This window comes from Musca autumnalis, unplaced genomic scaffold, assembly GCF_047663935.1.
Source record: "Musca autumnalis isolate F117 unplaced genomic scaffold, ASM4766393v1 scaffold_4, whole genome shotgun sequence".
NCBI classification, from domain to species: domain Eukaryota; kingdom Metazoa; phylum Arthropoda; class Insecta; order Diptera; family Muscidae; genus Musca; species Musca autumnalis.
In genome coordinates, this window is record NW_027411977.1 from 218,785,373 (window position 1) to 218,798,508 (window position 13,136).

The 13,136-nt window shown below is 35.2% G+C and overlaps 1 protein-coding gene across 6 annotated transcripts; it reads left to right on the forward strand.

Annotated features, from left to right (window-relative positions):
• The first annotated feature begins 1,896 nt into the window (after positions 1-1,896).
• Positions 1,897-9,656, forward strand: SCCRO4 (DCN1-like protein SCCRO4). Of its 6 annotated transcripts, none has more exons than XM_073980635.1 (6): positions 1,897-2,048; positions 2,724-2,989; positions 5,487-5,575; positions 5,644-5,897; positions 8,265-8,472; positions 8,550-9,656. In XM_073980635.1, exons 2-6 carry the CDS (start codon positions 2,871-2,873, stop codon positions 8,618-8,620), a joined length of 741 nt encoding a protein of 246 aa, XP_073836736.1. In that variant the 5' UTR covers positions 1,897-2,048; positions 2,724-2,870; the 3' UTR covers positions 8,621-9,656. The 6 variants fall into 6 exon arrangements, with proteins under 6 accessions (XP_073836736.1, XP_073836740.1, XP_073836737.1 ...); XM_073980639.1 differs by lacking the exon at positions 1,897-2,048 and adding an exon at positions 2,179-2,550; XM_073980636.1 differs by lacking the exon at positions 1,897-2,048 and adding an exon at positions 2,179-2,500.
• Positions 9,657-13,136: the final 3,480 nt, after the last annotated feature.

Genomic DNA, 13,136 nt, shown 5'->3' on the forward strand with positions numbered 1-13,136 from the left:
ATGCATCTACCTTGATCATTGTGATATGTTTGAAATCAACAAAAAATAAGTGTAAACGCCGAGGTGTATTTCAGGATTTCGTGAAATCCAGTGGATTTTGGAGCGCAAGTGTAAACTTGGCATTACTGTAATGGAAAACTCGACCTAAGAACGCCAAAATAATGGGAAAGTTTCGTATGAAAGTTTCAGCTTGTGGCTTTAGAGTTAGCGGTAAGTAAAATACTAGAGTTGGGTAATCTAGTTCCCAGTTCAATGCACTAGTTCTAAAACGCATGATTTACGTCATAAAATCTAACGTGTGATATTGCGTATACGCAGTTTGTCCATACAAATTATGTGATAGATTGGAACTACGTAGTGAACTAGATAAGTCCACACAGTTCATTTGGCACAACTCTTAAAATTACACTTCGTGGAGTTCAGAGAAAAACACACACACAATCTCGCAAAACACACAGTTCAACTGAAGGATTATAGTACATTTACATTAACGAAATCAAGTGGATTTCAACTTTGTGTATACGTCAAATGAAACCTAATCTGAAATCCATTGGGTTTAATTTGACGTTTAAGCAATAGAATTGACAGTTGAAATCGAGTGGATTTCGTAAGTGTAAACCAATGTAAATGAAAAAAATAACATGATAAGTTGAAGTATACTTTTAGGTGTTTTAAAAGGGCATTCGATTCGTGTCATGGGGGGTCGGTCTACTTAAATAACAGGATTTAATATATATAGGAGAGGGAGGAGGTGAAGGAGGTCCCTTTCTCCCTTCTTAATTGTTGTTTATAACGGGTGTTTTTTTAAGCCCGATAGAACTTGAAATTGTAAAAAATAACACAAAAAATTAAATTGTAATCAACATTTTTTTTATTCGAAAGATCAATACGTGACATTAACATTTGAAAATGATTTTGGGCATATGGGCGCCGCGGCTGATCTTGACGTATTGCATTCTGGACGTCCAATTTTTGGCCACTTTTTCGAGCACTGCTGGCCGTATGTCACGAATAACACGAACAATGCTGGCCTCCAAGGCATCAATTGTTGCTCGTTTATCAGCATAAACCAGTGACTTCACGTAGCCCCACAGGAAATAATCGAGGTGTCAAATCGCACGACCTTGGAGGACAATTGACAGGTCCACTTCTCGAAATCAACTTATCGCCAAATTTTGATTTCAATAAGTCGATGGTTGCGTTCGCCGTATGGCACGTAGCGCCATCCTGTTGAAACCACATCTCCTCCGGATCAATGTCATCCATATTTTCAAACAAAAAATCATTGATCATGGTGCGGTAACGATCTCTATTGACCGTAACGCGAGCTCCGGCCTCATTTTTGAAGAAATAAGGTCCGATGAAGCCACCAGCGTGAAAACCGCACCATACGGTGCATTTTTCTGGATGTAATGGAGTCTGTAGGGTCTCTTGTGGATTGGTCTCACTCCATATACAAATGACGAAGTCGTCTATAAGTTGCGCGAAACGACGACTGATTTTCAAAGTAAATTTGGATAATTTCGTAGCGTTGTTCAAGCGTAAGTCTATTCATGATGATTTGTCAGAGTATACTGAAACAAATAAAAAAAGTTTCATCAAAATTTAATTTTTTGTGTTACTTTTTACAATTTAAAGTTCTATCTAGCTTAAAAAACACCCATTATTATATTCTGTTGCAGGGTTAACCTTCTTAATGAGGATTTTTTTGACTTATACGCAAAGGAATTGACATTTGAAACCCAGTGGGTTTGTTAAATCCGGTTATATATAAACGTAGTATTACCCATAAGCTCAAAATATATTCATGAAAATTTTCATAGTCTGGCACAAGACTATGTCATTGTAGGGGCTGATAATCACACGGAAGTGATGACGCCGATGGACTAACGAGCTAATCATCCAAACATGATATCCCGAAAACACGACGGCGGAGATTTTTTGTATGTTACTTTGAACTGTGGACAGAAAGAAGAAGAAAACAACAAAAATTTACTATTTCTGTTTCCTTATTAATTAAATCAAATAAACAATCTATAAAAATTGGGGTAAATATTTGTTAATTTTATAGAATTTCGGCGAAGGCAAGCAATTATATATGAGGAACTACAAAAACATAGAATAATTGCAACGATATACGATATTAAAAAAACACTGACTGATATTCTCTCAAGTTGTGTTGTTGTTGTTGGTGAATTCTAATGAGAAAGAATGCAAGAATACAACTGAGAAGAAAATACAACGACGCATCCACAACTATCAAACAATTGTCATTCTCAGCTGGAATATTAAAAAATTAAAGTCATATAAATTCCAAAATGATGCATTGCAAATATTTAATTATTGTGTTTCTATGAATTAAAATAACATTAACGACGGCTTGATTTGCATTCGTAACAAAGCAAGCCATATAAAGCAAAATTTTGTAAATCAAAGCCGGTCTGCAAAAAAAAATGTCCGTGCATGCCCAATACAAGACACACAAGAAGAAGTTGTAAAAGTAAAAGAAAATCAGCTGAAAGAAGTGTAAAACTACTATTAGAAAGAATTGTAAAGTGCAAAAGTAATGGAATAATTTCATTATATATTGTAATTGAATTCTATTACAAATTGTAATTTGTTACAAGTAGACCGACCAAGCTCCCCTTTTCAACAATTGAATGCCCTTTTTAAAACACCTAAAAGTATACTTTAACTTATCATGTGTTTTTTTACATTTGCAGGGGTTCGTTTAATCATTCATTTTAGTGTAATCCTTTCGTTTTTTGCGAACTGGTGAACTGTGTGTTGTGCTTGATTGTGTGTGTTTGAGTGAACTCCACAAAGTGTATTTTACCTACCGGAACTAAGAAGTATCGAATCCTACAAAAATGCCCCGAGGTAAACGTCGTTCTAATCACGATATGGGCGATGATGATCGTCAAACATCAAAAAGACAACGCAACACATATGCAACAGCGACGGCAACGGCACAAAACACCAGCAGCAGGTAAGTATATTTCGGCTTAAATTTCCTTTACCGACCCAGAGATATAGGCCTCTCAAGTTCCGAAAATTCCCTTGTTTACTTGGGAAAAAATTTACGATTTAAAAAAAGTTTGTTCGCGTTGCCGAAATTCGCTTCTATCCATAGGAAAAAATCTCAAATCCCCGGCAGAAGGCCGTCTAGTTAGGAAACTTGCCATTTAAAGGAAATGTTTGTATTTTTTTTTCTGCGAAGGGTCGGTACAGGAAATTTGCTCCGTATATTTTTTTGCATTTTTATATGGTTTTATTAACGAAATATAGTTTTAGGATATAAGTATTCATTACCTGTCCCAGATCAGATAGGACATTTGAGCCCATCTATCCTATGGCAAACGACTTTTGAGCCCAGAGGACCTTCGAGCCAACTTACTCTGTACTTACATTGAACCCCTATGGTAGATGACACCTGAGTCCATCTATTCTATAGTAGACGGGCCCAGAGCATATCTATTCTATGGTAGATGGTCTCTGAGCCCATCTACTCTATTGGAGATGAACCATGAGCTCATCTACTCTATGATAGATGGTCTCTGAGCCTATCTACACTATGGTAAACGAAGCCTGAGCTCATCTACTCCGAGGTAGATGGCTCCTGAGCAAATCTACTCTATGGCAGATGGTTTCTGAGCCTACCTACACTATGGTAAATTGTCTCAGAGCCCATCTACTCCGTGGAAGATAGCCCCAGAGCCCATCTACTCCGTGGTAGATGACTCCTGAGCCCATCTAATCTATGGTAGATTACCTCTGAGCCCATAGTAGATGGCTCCTGAGCACATCTACTCTATGGTAGATGGTATTGGAGGGCATTTGAGTCCATCTACTCTATTGTACTCTTTGGTAGATGGTGTCTGAGCGAATCTACACTATGGTAAATGGTCTATGAGCGAATATACTCTATGGTAAGTTGTCTCTGAGCCCATTTGCTCTATGGTACATGGCCTCTAAGACAATCTACTCTATGGTAGATGGTTTCTGAGCCTACCTACACTATGGTAAATTGTCTCAGAGCCCATCTACTCCGTGGAAGATAGCCCCAGAGCCCATCTACTCCGTGGTAGATGACTCCTGAGCCCATCTAATCTATGGTAGATTACCTCTGAGCCCATAGTAGATGGCTCCTGAGCACATCTACTCTATGGTAGATGGTATTGGAGGGCATTTGAGTCCATCTACTCTATTGTACTCTTTGGTAGATGGTGTCTGAGCGAATCTACACTATGGTAAATGGTCTATGAGCGAATATACTCTATGGTAAGTTGTCTCTGAGCCCATTTGCTCTATGGTACATGGCCTCTAAGACAATCTACTCTATGGTAGATGGTTTCTGAGCCTACCTACACTATGGTAAATTGTCTCAGAGCCCATCTACTCCGTGGAAGATAGCCCCAGAGCCCATCTACTCCGTGGTAGATGACTCCTGAGCCCATCTAATCTATGGTAGATTACCTCTGAGCCCATAGTAGATGGCTCCTGAGCACATCTACTCTATGGTAGATGGTATTGGAGGGCATTTGAGTCCATCTACTCTATTGTACTCTTTGGTAGATGGTGTCTGAGCGAATCTACACTATGGTAAATGGTCTCTGAGCGAATCTACTCTATGGTAGGTGGTCTCTGAGCCCATTTACTCTATGGTACATGGCCTCATTCCATCTACTCTATGGTAGATGGCGCCTAAGGCCATCCACTCCATGCAAGATGGCACGTGAGTCCCCAAATACTATGGAGTATGTCATTTGAGCTCATCTTCTCTGTGACGGTTTGCCTCAGTCTAGATGAGATAGACTATGATAAATAACCTCCAGACATCACACTCCCTGTTCCGTGGCTTTTAAGTCTATTTATTTTATAATAGATGACCTCTGAACCTCTCTCCTCTGCTCAAAAGTAATTTTTTGCATTTTCCATCTATTATTTTAGCAACAACAATGACGAATATTTGTATGTTTATTGTTAATACATTTATTACCACATGATTCTGCCACTGTCACGTTGGCTGGCTGGCTGACTGATTCAATGTAAACAAATGCCCAGTCAAACAGCATCAACCAGCCAGATGTGTATATTCTTTGATAGGGAGGAAGAGAATTGAAAATTTTACCATTGACCATGATAATCAAAACGACACAAGAAGATACCTTTTGTTATTCTTCTCATTAATTGGCAGTTGTTTAGATAGTTCTATTGGTCGCGCGAGACATCAACGTTTAACAGTACATATATATGTATATTAGCTTTATAAAAGTAGCAGAGAGGAAACTATTTATAGAACATAAACACAGACATCATAACAAAACCAACAAGAAAAAAGAAAAATAATTATTAGTTTACAAGAAATTGCTAATAAATTTTCTAATCCTTCACACACAGAGAGTTTTAGATGGATAAGTAAATTTCCTTTATTTCTAATATTGATTTATGTTTTATATTAATGTTTCCCCTTTTTCTACTTTAAGACGCCACATACGAGCAGAAGATTCCTTCAGCCATAAACGATGTTTAGCGTGGTTTAGAGAATACACAAATCCTGACGAGGATACATTGGGTTTGTTTTCTGTGTCTTAAGCTCTTTTCTTTGTTGGTTTTAATGTGTTTTTATTTTTCACTTTCTAGGTCCCGATGGCATGGAAAAATTTTGTGAAGATATTGGTGTTGAACCTGAAAATGTTGTTATGCTAGTATTGGCGTATAAAATGGGTGCCACACAAATGGGCTTTTTCAGCCAATATGAATGGTTGAAAGGTCTAACTGAATTGGAGTGTGATTCTGCTGTAAAAATGCAATCAAAATTGGATTATTTAAAGAGTATATTGAATGATCCAAATATATTCAAAAGTATATATCGTTATTCATATGATTTTGCAAAGGTGAGTAAAAAAAATGAAATTATTATTTTGGAAATTTGAAAAAAAAATTGTACTGATAGTATTTGTTGAAGTTTGGTGTGATCCTTAATGTTTAGATATATGGTGTACCTGCCGTTTAAATAATAACACAGTGAGGAAATTTTTTGTGGAATATTTTAACCCTGTAGCAGGTCATTGAAAGTACCTTTTCGGTAAATGTTAAAATGGATTTTTGGATACAGACTGCTATGTTTACAAATCAGAAGATCTGTTATTTTTATATTTGGGATGGAGGGAATACGTTTAGGAATGTTGCTTTCAAGACCATACACACATTTTTCAACCAGTAACCAACCCTCTTTTTGGTCCAACCGTTTTGAGTCCGTTTTTAACAAATCTTTAAAACCGCAACAATTCGAGTCTTCAAATACTCGTACTTTTGGTGAACAATATTACTCTACTACTAGTAACATTATTGAAAAATATTAACTTGGGGCCATTAATGGGGGTTTCTAGTGCTATTTTTCCCAAAGCCGATAATAATCTCAAGGATTTGAAATAGCAAAATGTCAAAATATTACTCATTCAATTCTACTACAAGTCTCTGAATATTTCAAAACAGCAAACATATTTCAATTACCAGAAATAATGGTTAACATAAATTTTATTTTGAGGTTATGTCATGGTAATTGTGCCCAGGGTTATGTTCATATTTTTTTTTTTTTTTTTTTTTTTTTTTGAATTGTGACCAAAACTTTTGAACAAATTCATATTCTTATTTTATTTTTTTCTACAAGTTTCTGAATAATCGATATTTGTAAATTTATTCCAAATTCCAGAAATTTAGGAAAACATAAATTCCATTTTCAGGTTATGTTAATTTTTTTCGAATTGCGACCAAACCCTATCAATGAAATCTACACCAAAAATATTCCTCACACAATACTCTGAACATTCCAATTTTGTAAGTTTATGAAAAACAGAAATTCGGTTTTGAGGTTATGTTTGCATTTTTTTTAAATTGCGTCCATGTGCCATAATAAGTGCCATTTCGAAAAATAAGTTTTGTGGAACATCTCAAACCTCTAGCACATCTTTGTTTTGGTCTTTTGTGCCCTTTTAAAAATTAATTTTGAGGTTAAGTAACAATTTTTCGAAATGGAGTTAAAATTCCTTAAATACTTAACTTACATGGTTGGTACCAAAGGAAAAAAATATACTTCATCAAATTTCACTATAGGTGACAGAACAAAAGAAAACTCCAAACATATTATTTGAAAATAACAATAACAAAATGGTTCATATACTTTTCTGAATTGGTCCAAAATTGCCCAAATATATGGCTTTAGGTGCCTGGTGTCAAAGGGAAAAAGTTTTGTTGTACAATTCTACTGTTAGTCTCTTAATACACCGAAACCAAAAATTATCATAAATAATAGAAATCGCTGAAAACTAAAAACTAAGTTTGAGGTTAAGTCACAATTTTTTCGAAACGTAGCCAAAATCGGACAAAATAATGAACTTACATTGTTGGTGTCAATGGAAGAAATATTCTATATTAAATTTCACTATAAGTCACAGTATAAACGAAAACCCCAAACATATTATTTGAAAATAACAATAACAAAATGGTTAATATACTTTTCTGAATTGGTCCAAAATTGGCCAAATATATGGCTTTAGGTGGCTGGTGTCAAAGGGAAAAAGTTTTGTTGTACAATTTTACTGTTAGTCTCTTAATACACCGAAACCAAAAATTATCATAAATAATAGAAATCGCTGAAAACTAAAAACTAAGTTTGAGGTTAAGTCACAATTTTTTCGAAAAGTGCCAAAATCGGACAAAATAATGAACTTACATTGTTGGTGCCAATGGAAGAAATATTCTATATCAAATTTCACTATAAGTCACAGTATAAACGAAAACCCCAAACATATTATTTGAAAATAACAATAACAAAATGGTTAATATACTTTTCTGAATTGGTCCAAAATTGGCCAAATATATGGCTTTAGGTGGATGGTGTCAAAGGGAAAAAGTTTTTTTGTACAATTCTACTGTTAGTCTCTTAATACACCGAAACCAAAAAATATCACAAATAATAGAAATCGCTAAAAACTAAAAATTAAGTTTGAGGTTAAGTCAAAATTTTTTCGAAACGTAGCCAAAATCGGACAAAATAATGAACTTACATGGTTGGTGCCAATGGAAGAAATATTCTATATCAAATTTCACTATAGGTCATCGTATAAAAGAAATCTCTAAATATAATATTTGACGATAAAAATAACAATAACAAAACAGTTTGAAAAAACAAAAAATATTTTTTTCTCAATTTTTTATTAATTATTTTAACTTCATTATTTTATTTTATATTTCCCCCACAGGATTCAGATCAGCGCAGCATGGATATTAACACAGCCAAGGCAATGTTACAATTGCTGTTAGGCAAACACTGGCCACTGTATCCACAATTTGCACAATTCCTAGATCAATCAAAGTACAAAGTCATAAATAAGGATCAATGGTGTAATATTTTGGAATTCTCACGTACCATAAATAATGATTTAACAAATTACGATATAGATGGAGCATGTAAGCTTTATAAAATTTTAAATATAATATTATAATTATTATAAATATATTTTTTTATATTTTCTATCTGATTTTAGGGCCCGTTATGTTGGATGAATTTGTTGAATGGCTACGTTCACGCACATGTTCCAGTACAACATCGAGCTGAAATTTTTGGTATGATCCCTATTATCATTAGTAACAGCCAGACGCATCAGCCGCAACAACTAAAATCAACAACACCACCACCACCAAACAACCAATCATACTAAATTTAGTAGCAGATCCTTTTTTAATTTGTTCTAACCTGACCCAAAATACTTTTGTTTCCCTTTCTTTCCAATACACATACATATATTAAATTATTTTCTTTTTATCTATTATTATTATTTAATTTTTAAAAATGGAAAAAACATAACCTAAAATGGAAGTCATGCATAATAAATATTTAATTTCTTTTTTGGAAATCAAATTTTTTCTAAACACAATACAAGCAAAAAATTACAATTTTTATGCAATTGCAAAAAAAAATTAATTAATAAAATTCCAATACCCAATAATTCAGAAAAACAAGAAGAAAAAATTAAAATATTGAATTAAAAACGAAACTAAATTATCCCTTTTTTGGCCAACATAAGAATATGAAAATACATGATACTGGGTTAGAAATTAACAAGTCTCACTCATTAAAATACAGCACAACAACACAAAACATTGTCTAAAGATTTCCAGATTTCCTTGCCTCTCTTAACAACTTTTTCTTCTCCCTCTCTCTCAATCTATAATCTGTGGTCAGTCAAATGAAAAAGCAAAACAATTGTGAGACATTTGTATTTAACAGAAATTAAGTCATTTTTGTATGGATTTGATGTAAAATTGTGCGTTATAAAAATAAGTTACTTTAATAATAATAAAAAGGAACAAAAACAAAACTTGAAAATGAAAAAAACTGGAAATCATCCTTCCTCACAACATGGAGCAAGAGGAAATGCTTCAAATTCAAATTGAACAAAAACAAAAAGCAAGCAAAACATTCTATCATTCATTGAGTGAAAGTAAAGACAACAAAACAAACAACTGATAATTGATATGTGAAATAATGCGAAGATTGATTATAAATTTAAACAAAAAAACTAATTTTTAATTTGTAATTTAAGATATTTAATAATAAAAACAAAAAACAACAACATTGATACTTCAGATTACATGTGAATTTTATTTTAAGGGTTTTTTTGGTTCGCAACAAAAATATCACTAAAACATAAATATAAAATATGCCACAAATGACCACTGTGGTCACCTTTTGTGCGATAGATGACCACAGAGGTCACCTATTGTGCGATAGATGACCACTGTGGTCACCTATTGTGCGATAGATAAGCACTGTAGTCACCTATTTTGCGATAGATAAGCACTGTGGTCACCTATTTTGCGATAGATAAGCACTGTGGTCACCTATTGTGCGATAGATAAGCACTGTGGTCACCTATTTTGCGATAGATAAGCACTGTGGTCACCTAGTGTGCGATATATGACCACTGTGGTCACCTAGTGTGCGATAGATGACCACTGTGGTCACCTAGTATGTGGTCATATATTGTACAATAGAATAGGTCTATGGACGCACCCTATGTTTATGTTCGTTAAGAATGGGTTCATTGAATCACCCTTTCTTTAAGAAAGGGTTTTTAGAATAATCCTTTCTTCCAGAAACGGTCTATAGAAGCACCCTTTCTTTCAGAAAGGATCTATAGAAGCACCCTTTCTTTCAGAAAGGATCTATAGAAGCACCCTTTCTTTCAGAAAGGATCTATAGAAGCACCCTTTCTTTCAGAAAGGATCTATAGAAGCACCCTTTCTTTCAGAAAGGATCTATAGAAGCACCCTTTCTTTCAGAAAGGATCTATAGAAGCACCCTTTCTTTCAGAAAGGATCTATAGAAGCACCCTTTCTTTCAGAAAGGATCTATAGAAGCACCCTTTCTTTCAGAAAGGATCTATAGAAGCACCCTTTCTTTCAGAAAGGATCTATAGAAGCACCCTTTCTTTCAGAAAGGATCTATAGAAGCACCCTTTCTTTCAGAAAGGATCTATAGAAGCACCCTTTCTTTCAGAAAGGATCTATAGAAGCACCCTTTCTTTCAGAAAGGATCTATAGAAGCACCCTTTCTTTCAGAAAGGATCTATAGAAGCACCCTTTCTTTCAGAAAGGATCTATAGAAGCACCCTTTCTTTCAGAAAGGATCTATAGAAGCACCCTTTCTTTCAGAAAGGATCTATAGAAGCACCCTTTCTTTCAGAAAGGATCTATAGAAGCACCCTTTCTTTCAGAAAGGATCTATAGAAGCACCCTTTCTTTCAGAAAGGATCTATAGAAGCACCCTTTCTTTCAGAAAGGATCTATAGAAGCACCCTTTCTTTCAGAAAGGATCTATAGAAGCACCCTTTCTTTCAGAAAGGATCTATAGAAGCACCCTTTCTTTCAGAAAGGATCTATAGAAGCACCCTTTCTTTCAGAAAGGATCTATAGAAGCACCCTTTCTTTCAGAAAGGATCTATAGAAGCACCCTTTCTTTCAGAAAGGATCTATAGAAGCACCCTTTCTTTCAGAAAGGATCTATAGAAGCACCCTTTCTTTCAGAAAGGATCTATAGAAGCACCCTTTCTTTCAGAAAGGATCTATAGAAGCACCCTTTCTTTCAGAAAGGATCTATAGAAGCACCCTTTCTTTCAGAAAGGATCTATAGAAGCACCCTTTCTTTCAGAAAGGATCTATAGAAGCACCCTTTCTTTCAGAAAGGATCTATAGAAGCACCCTTTCTTTCAGAAAGGATCTATAGAAGCACCCTTTCTTTCAGAAAGGATCTATAGAAGCACCCTTTCTTTCAGAAAGGATCTATAGAAGCACCCTTTCTTTCAGAAAGGATCTATAGAAGCACCCTTTCTTTCAGAAAGGATCTATAGAAGCACCCTTTCTTTCAGAAAGGATCTATAGAAGCACCCTTTCTTTCAGAAAGGATCTATAGAAGCACCCTTTCTTTCAGAAAGGATCTATAGAAGCACCCTTTCTTTCAGAAAGGATCTATAGAAGCACCCTTTCTTTCAGAAAGGATCTATAGAAGCACCCTTTCTTTCAGAAAGGATCTATAGAAGCACCCTTTCTTTCAGAAAGGATCTATAGAAGCACCCTTTCTTTCAGAAAGGATCTATAGAAGCACCCTTTCTTTCAGAAAGGATCTATAGAAGCACCCTTTCTTTCAGAAAGGATCTATAGAAGCACCCTTTCTTTCAGAAAGGATCTATAGAAGCACCCTTTCTTTCAGAAAGGATCTATAGAAGCACCCTTTCTTTCAGAAAGGATCTATAGAAGCACCCTTTCTTTCAGAAAGGATCTATAGAAGCACCCTTTCTTTCAGAAAGGATCTATAGAAGCACCCTTTCTTTCAGAAAGGATCTATAGAAGCACCCTTTCTTTCAGAAAGGATCTATAGAAGCACCCTTTCTTTAAGAAAGGATCTATAGAAGCACCCTTTCTTTCAGAAAGGATCTATAGAAGCACCCTTTCTTTCAGAAAGGATCTATAGAAGCACCCTTTCTTTCAGAAAGGATCTATAGAAGCACCCTTTCTTTCAGAAAGGATCTATAGAAGCACCCTTTCTTTCAGAAAGGATCTATAGAAGCACCCTTTCTTTCAGAAAGGATCTATAGACGCACCCTTTATTTCAGAAAGGATCTATAGAAGCACCCTTTCTTTCAGAAAGGATCTATAGAAGCACCCTTTCTTTCAGAAAGGATCTATAGAAGCACCCTTTCTTTCAGAAAGGATCTATAGAAGCACCCTTTCTTTCAGAAAGGATCTATAGAAGCACCCTTTCTTTCAGAAAGGATCTATAGAAGCACCCTTTCTTTCAGAAAGGATCTATAGAAGCACCCTTTCTTTCAGAAAGGATCTATAGAAGCACCCTTTCTTTCAGAAAGGATCTATAGAAGCACCCTTTCTTTCAGAAAGGATCTATAGAAGCACCCTTTCTTTCAGAAAGGATCTATAGAAGCACCCTTTCTTCCAGAAATGGTCTATAGAAAGACCCTTTCTTCCAGAAATGGTCTATAGAAAGACCCTTTCTTCCAGAAATTGTCTATAGAAAGACCCTTTCTTCCAGAAATGGTCTATAGATGTCTCCTTTCTTTCAGAAATGGTGTATAGAAGCACCCTTTCTATAAGAAAGGGCCTATAGAAGCACCCATTCTTTCAGAAAGGGTCTATAGAAGCACCCTTTATTTCAGAAAGGGTCTATAGAATCACCTTTTCTTTCAAAAAGGGTCTAAAGAAGCACCCTTTCTTTCAGAAAGGGTTCATGGAAGCACACTTTCTTTCGGAAAGGGTCTGTAGAAGTATCATTTAGTTTCAGAAAATGACAGTAGAAACATCCTTATCCCTTTAACCCACACAAACAAACGCGATTATTATCTCCCCCTTACGCTAGCCAAATCCTTTCGAGTATTGTCCCTTTGCGGTAACCGATAGCTTTTTAAAGTTATGAACCTCCCAAAAACCTTCCAAATTTCAGGGTTATCGTACACACACACACATCACGTGCACTGGTAAAGCAGTTATTCCAATGCTGGTTGAGAGTCAATTTTATTTTATTTAGTATTTGGTATCAATATATAATTTAGAGATGTTTT